This window comes from Pavona decussata, unplaced genomic scaffold (genome assembly GCF_977016875.1).
Source record: "Pavona decussata unplaced genomic scaffold, jaPavDecu1.1 SCAFFOLD_72, whole genome shotgun sequence".
NCBI lineage: Eukaryota > Metazoa > Cnidaria > Anthozoa > Scleractinia > Agariciidae > Pavona > Pavona decussata.
The window spans coordinates 4597501-4605000 of record NW_028145491.1 but is presented as its reverse complement, the minus strand read 5'-3'; the positions used below and the strand labels follow the sequence as shown (position 1 = coordinate 4605000).

General features: G+C 39.5%; 1 protein-coding gene, 1 non-coding gene and 1 pseudogene across 2 annotated transcripts in view; 1 reads left to right on the top strand and 2 right to left on the bottom strand.

The window, feature by feature from the left end:
* Positions 1–3872: 3872 nt before the first annotated feature.
* Positions 3873–7500, bottom strand: part of LOC146477084 (alpha- and gamma-adaptin-binding protein p34-like) — a 36080-nt gene continuing 32452 nt past the window's right edge. The window contains exon 9 of the mRNA XM_085114123.1: positions 3873–4507. Within this exon, the coding sequence (XP_084970249.1) occupies positions 4427–4507 (81 nt within the window). The 3' untranslated portion in view covers positions 3873–4426. The remainder of the gene's footprint in view (positions 4508–7500) is intronic.
* The window catches only part of LOC146477085 (uncharacterized), a 4124-nt pseudogene continuing 1137 nt past the window's right edge, over positions 4514–7500 (top strand).
* Positions 7420–7492, bottom strand: Trnaa-ugc (transfer RNA alanine (anticodon UGC)). The gene has a single exon. It is a non-coding gene; the product is annotated as a tRNA-Ala (tRNA).

Genomic DNA, 7500 nt, shown 5'->3' with positions numbered 1-7500 from the left:
CCTTCCAGATGTCCCATTTCTTCATGTAACTCTCTGAACACTGTCCTATGAAACTAAGAGGGAAGAACAAGTTGTAGATTTCAGTCACTTCGGGGACAGAGGTTTCCATCTTCTCCAATGTGTAGTTTCTTCCATTCCAAAAGAGAGATGGTGCTCTCTGCGTGTCTTGCTGGTTGTGTTGTGGTTTGTCACTTTGTTTATATTCAATCACTTTTCCATTGGCCAGTCTTCCCTCTGGGCCTGGTAGAGCTTTTTGGGCGTAATAGGTTGCACCCGCAATGAAGCCTTAACATCCATGACGTGCTTCACTCCTTTAGACCTATAGCTACTGGCAAATACTTTAAACCAGAGGAGCCTCTGACTTTAAACCAAACTGCCTCTCCTTTGCGTTGAACATTCATAGCTTTTCCCTTAGCTTCGATCCATTCAGGGTCAACCTCTTCCTTGCATTCACTGAAATATTGTTTAATCGGCATCCTGGATAATGCATCTGCATCTCTATTTGCAGTTTCTGGACAGTACTTTATAGTGAAGTTAAAATCAGAAAGATCTGCTACTCAGCGGTGAACTGTAGCGTTGTGCCTGGCAGAGGTCAGCACATAGCTTAAAGGATTGTTATCTGTGTACGCTGTCAAATCTGGCGCATAGTATAGATAGTTCAGTTATAGCCCACTTCAAGGCTAAGAACTCTAGTTTGCTGGAATAAAGATGGTAGTTCCTTTTTGGAGTCGTCAGAGTGCGAGATCCAAAAGCAGTAAGACTTGATGTCCCATCTTGCCTCTGATACAGTTCTGCACCTGCCCCGATGTGTCAGTGTGCAGAATAAATTGGATTCCAATAAATGGTTCAGAATAATAAGGATAAACCATCACTGGTGGATTGGTGATCGCAGTGATGAGCTGCTCCAAAGCTTCCTGACACTCACTCATCCACATGACTGGTTCACCAGATGACTGTTGACCCCTGTGCGCTGTCTTCCCTTTCTCCCTTTGAGTCCTGAAGGGCTGTTGTCCTTTCTCGGCTGGTCCCTTGAGATGGCTGGCACTGGTTCCTAACATTTTGCAACACTTATACTTTGACAGATTAATAGAACGATTCTTTATCACTTGATACAAATATAAAGATACCAAAAACAAGCAGGTTGATTTTGTTCACATAATGCTTACCATACAATGGTATAACCTGTTAAAAACAGCCCTGATTTTACCTTTAAGGTGGCCGAACACAGTTTTCCAGTATACATTATTTAAAAACTACGTACTTCTGAGTACCCGAAATTAGCATGGTGCAAGATTAACCAAGAAGCAATAAATTTTGACACTTCTTGTTGCGCAAGGTGCTGTTGCCATGACAACGCAGCAAGGTATTAATCAACCACAAATGGTTTTCCTTAAGTTTTAGAAAATGCACTCCTTAGATTTTTTCCATTTTTTTGTTTCCAGAAAAACTCACAAAATGCTGACATGGTGACACTGCTTTCACATAATTTTAACACAGAGATCTCCTGTAAATGTTGGTTTTGCACTTGGTTTTTGCTTGTAGGCGAGTTACGCTTTTAGAGAACTACTGTATTGTCAAATTTTACGAAATTGTAACGAGCGGTTCCTTAGCAAACAGTTCATTTCCATTTAAACAACCAGTCACAATTTTTTGATCAAATGCGCACGCGTGGCTTTTAATTAGGTTTTCTCAGCAAAGATGAAAAGCGTGCAAAAAGGTTTAGCTCTTTGTGAACTCACTTTCTTTGTTCGGTGATAAATGAAGGATTCACAAACGAGAAACTGAGTTATTTTAAGAGTAAAACTCACCTTTGTGATCCATTTTGAATTAAGGTGGCCGAATACAGTTTTCTAGTGTACAGGTGTTAGAAGACGTTATTTGGAAACTATGTACTTCTGGACGCCTAAAATGGGCATGGTACTAAGAAGGAATGTATTTTGGTACGTCTTATTGAGCTAAGTACCGTTTCCATGGCAACGCAGCGGACTATTTAACCTCCATAAATAGTAGGTTTCCTTTATTTTTAGAGAATGCACTCATTAGAATTTTTCCATTTTTTGTATCCAGAAAAACTCACAAAACACTGACACAGTTGCACTACTTTCATGTAATTTTAACAGAGAGATCTCCTGTAAATATTGATTTTGCATTTTAATGTTTTGTGAAGATACCCTCTGTTAGATTTAGGTTTCTCTTTGTAGGCGAGTTACGCTTTTAGGGAACTATTTTCATGCCAAATGCCAAGAATTTCTAATGAGCGGTTTCTTGGAAAACAGTTCATTTCCACGAAAACAACCCCGTCTCAAATTTTTGGTCAAATGCGCATGCGTGGCTTTAATTGGGTTACACGGCAAAGATGAAAAGCATGCAAAAGGTCTTCGTGAATGACTTTTTTGCTCGCAAAGAAAATTAAAAGAGTTCAGAAACGAGAAACTTAGTTACTTAAGAACAAAACTTAACTTTGTTATCCATTTCATGTGAAATTGAGGCATCACTTTATCGACCGCCGTATTTGCGTACCACAACCCTAGCGCGCGCTTAATAGTGTCACTAACTGAAACCGGCGAAAACTGTATTCAGACACCTTAAATCGAGGGATCGATAGTATTTGCTTACCACAACCCTAGCGCGCGCTTAGTAACATCACTTACAGAATTATAACCCCGCCTTAAGGGGTTATAACTAAAAAAAAAATGAGCTCAGTGACCCCCACGTTTTTGCGTCGACGAAGGAGACGCTTTCTAATAGAGTCGTTGAGTCAATACTGTCCATCATGCCCGGTGCGCGCGTTCCTTAGTGCGAGAAATCAAGAAAAGAGGCTGTATCGGTTGTATGTCGGTTCCAACTTGCAACGTCACAATAGCATTATGACGGTCCATCATGCCCAGCGCGTTTCGTACCCAGTGCCTACCTCTGTACATGTTCCTGAGCGCGAGTAATCGAGAAAAGAGGTTGCAAATCGGATAGGATTGTATATCGGATAGGATTAACTGGAGAAGTTAAGAAGAAGTAACTGGAGCGACCGTACCCACGCTGCATCCTTGGTAGGATGCCCTGTAAACACCTGGGACTGGTTGCATAAAACGTTTCTAAGATAATACGGCTGTTAACAATTGTTCCCAGACAATAACCTAATGTTTTGTAACTATACTAACAGGTTCCTGTAATCTTAACATGATCTATGCAACCCAGTTAGGTGCCTAAGGGCCTAAGTCGACGCACTATAATCTTTGATTGATACTAGTATTATGGAACTTTAATCAGTATGTTTAGATGCATTTTTTGCAAAGTTACCAGAGGGGCTCAGAACAACCTTTAATTTTCTCTGGCTAGCTGGCCGGACCAGTCAGTTTGAAAATGGAAGCACCATTTCGAAGAGTTGTCTTTACAAATTCTTCCAAAATTGCAATACCATGAACACTATAAAAATGATATAAAAATACAAAAGAATCGATGTTACTCTCGTTTAACCTCAAAGCGACTTAAATTTGAAAATTCACATAACTTTATTTGATACGATAAATCAAGTGCAATCAAGTCCAAGGTCAATTTCAGCACAATACAATTACCCTATTACCCAATTGGACGTATCCGGTTTAAGAAATGCACTTGGCAAACGTTTGCGAAAATTTGGTTACTTTGCGGACAAAAGCTATCAACAAAGCACTTTTCCTAGAGCAACCCTAACTTTTCCAGTTTGCAAAAACATCAAAGACGCCGTGGTGCTTGGGATGGGCAGGTAGGTTTATTTGTTTCTAACTTTTGAATCTAAATTGGCTGATGTAAAATGACGTCAAAAGCTCAGTCGTTTGATACAAAAAGAGACTAGCAAGGTTGTCCAGAAGAGCATTTCAAACTTCGCAAAATAGGAATTAGGTAAAAGAGACTTTATTTTAGTAGTAAGCGTTTGCTGTGGCTGAAAATATCGGGAGTTGTTCTTAGAATTCTACTAACTTTAAGTGCTATGTAATGTAACACTGTGTTTTCTCTGTTACAGTTTTACAACGTTTCATATAAGCTACACAAACATGTTTCAAGAATGATTGCTAAAGAATGCTGATGCAACTTAAATATGAGTTTAAGTCAGTTTTGCTGAGGAACACTTAATGGTGTCAGTGAAGCCTCTAAATAATGTCCAATTCAAGACCTTACTAGTTATAATACTAAGACGACCTTCGGATACTCTGCTTTGTCCCTCCTGTCCTAACCTGAGTATGACTTTTCTCCTCTCCCCTTAAACGGACTTAAACCTGATATTCAGGTAAATGCTACCCCATATCAGCGAGGTTTTGCTTTTCTGACAATAGCTTATATTACATGACATCCCATAAATCACCGAATGTTGACTCGGGAATGTTAATATATTACATGACAAACAGTTTTAACGTCTGCCAGACAAAGGACTGTTGTTCAGGGCAGACTATTTTTACGAGTTGTCATCGTCCTCTCCTAGCCCAGCAATTTCTTCTTCGCCTCCACCCATGGCACGCCAAAACGCGATGGCAACCTGTAGTCAGTTAAAAGATGAGAGTAAGAAGAAATCGTAACAAGTTAGTTTGTAAATAAGTTGTGGTACTTTGTCAGTGGGGAGTAGAAACGGATGTTTTGGTCTTATCAAAAGATAAGTAATTTGGCCACCGTAAAGAAATACGACATCTGACGTTTCGAGCGTTAGTCCCTCATCAGGGCGAATCATCAGAGGGATTCAGTTCGTTTTGAGGGGCGAACGCGCGAACCGTCAACACTCGAATCTCTGTACAGTGGCCGAACTACCTTATCACTGAACTCTGTTAATAAAAGAAAAATAAGAAAAAATAACACTGAGCACATACGATAACAGGTTCCGCGTCGAAAAATAAAAATGCTTCTCCAATAAGGGTGTGATAATAGGTTTTTCCACTACAAGCGTCGGGGAGAGAAACAGTAACTTCCACAGTACAGCGGCGGGAAAACTAACTCACTTCACTCGCTGAAACTTAGCTAGGTAACTCGCTCAGCCTGCGGGAATGTAATCTTGTCACAAATTCATGGTACCCTCGGGATCAGCTACAACCAGACGTCCATGGACAGCAGTGAATCACACAAAGCAGGATCCGCACAGTTTGATCGCAACTAACAAAATCAACTTAGGAGCTGTTTACACGAAGAAAGGAAGATCCTCGAACGCAGATCATCCAAGCATCATATGTTTTCTGTATTCAGTGTACATACAAAAAATTGTACTCGGGCCTAACGCTGGCATCTTTCTAAAAATAGGATCTTACTAGCTGAGAGATAGGAAGATCCTAGCACCAGGTAAACTAAATTCGCTCGGAAGGTCCTAGTACAAGGGACAAAAAAAAAAAAAAAAAACATGAAGGCGGCAGGGTGTTCAGCTGCTAAAGGCAGACAATTTCGACTTCCTTTTTCTCCACTTGGAAACACTTCCGACCGAAATATCAGCGTGTAAACCAAACGAAAAGTTGTTTTGCCTTGAACCACGGCGAACGTTTACATTGTCGCGAAAGCTAATCAAATTGGAAAAATTCTTATTCTATTATAAAACTCGTGCTATTCAAAAAGACTGAAACAGAAACAGCAGCTAGAAACGCAGTTACAAAACTAACGGAGCGTCTGTGATTGGGCACGCAACGAAATTCTATTCCAAAGCATAAAAAGTCTAGTACAGCTAGGAAAATATGCAAAACTAGGGTAGGTGACCGACACACAAAAAAAAAAGAAAAAAAAAATTATTATGTATTTTAAAGTTTTTTTAATGATTGTTGCTTCATCATCTCCGAAAAGCTCTGTTTTTGGATTTCAAAAACCCTTGCTAAGATCTGCTTTATTCCGCATATTCCGGAAGGGACTGTCCACCATATCTGCTCTGACATCCTTTGCCGACGAAGTCCTTCTCAATCTGGAGCCGTGTTTTTGGACCTAACAAAAACGTTTGACACGGTGGATCATCAGATCTTATTGTCTAAGCTATCGGCGTATGGTTTGTCTGGAAATTCGCTTCAATGGTTTCGTTCCTATATCACAGCCGAAAACAGCGTACATCTTGTGGGAATGAGATGTCTAACGAGTTGCCAGTAACTCACGGGGTGCCTTAGGGTAGCATATTAGGCCCCTTATTGTTTGTCATTTATATCAATGATCTTCCAAGCATTCTGGAATGCTGCTGTGCGTCTCTCTATGGAGACGACACCGTGATTTACTGTTACGGTTCATCTTTCCAGGAGCTCAGTGAGAAGCTAAATCGCGACTTGTTGGCCGTAGCGAAATGGCTAAACGATCACAAGCTAACTTTGAATCTCGAGAAAACCAAATGTATGCTTGTAGGTAGTGATAGGAAACTGGAAAGCAAAAGGGCTCTAACAGTATCAATCTTCGACCACAATGTAAATAATGTCAACAGCTTCAAATACCTTGGAATTTTTATATCATCTGATTTTACATGGACAAATCATGTTGAATACATTGCTGGCAAAATTAATCAAAGGCTTGGTCTCCTTAATCACATTAAGCATTTATTACCTTTTAGTGCGCGCCTTCTTTTTTATAATAGTCTTGTCATGCCTTGGTTTGATTATGCAGACCTTGTTTGCGGAGACAAGCATAATGTAACCTTCATGACCAGTTTGCAAGTCTTGCAGAATAAGGCTGCTAAAATAATTTTAGACAGACCTCTTTATTCATCTGCTACGCATGCGCTTGCCACTCTTAAGTGTGTTCCATTAGAAGAAAAAGCGTTTACAGAGAAGATGTATTTATGTGTATAAGTGTTTAAATGGACTCGTTGAGCATGATATGAACTTTATAAGACAGCAAGAACAACATGATTATAATACCAGAACTAAGCTGAATCTCAGACTCCCAAGTGTCAAGAGGAATTGGGGCAAACAACGGACTGCATTTCAGGCCATCAAGGATTTTAACTCGCTTAGCCAGGCAATCAGACGATCCGTGAATTTGAATATTTTTAAACGTAATCTTTTTAATTTTGTAATTTAAAGAATTGCATGCCATCAAGGATTTTGACTCCCTTAGCCAGGCAATCAGTCAATCCGTGATTCTAAATATTTTTAAACGTCATCTTTTTAACTTTGTAATTTAAATATATTTCAGTTGATATCTTGTACATTATAATAGTTTTTGCATATTTTAGATTTTTAATGTCTTTGCGAATTGTGTGTATTTTGTATTTTTTTTTTTTAGATCCTCTTTGAAAACCGTATTTTATAAGAAAATTCATCTCAATAAAGATTATTATTACTGCTTTTTCCGTACAGTCAAAAATTGCGCAAAATACCTCTGTGAACATGAATATATGAAACATTATCTTTTGAACTGCAGATGAAAGATGAGATAGAAGAAAGATCCTCGCAGTTAGTACGCAACTTAAGCAGTTGCGAAAAGAAAGCCTGAAAACAATTCAGGCTTGAACGGGGCTCGAACCCATGACCTCTGCGATGCAGGTGCAGTACTCTACCAACTGAGCTATCAAGCCAACTAGGA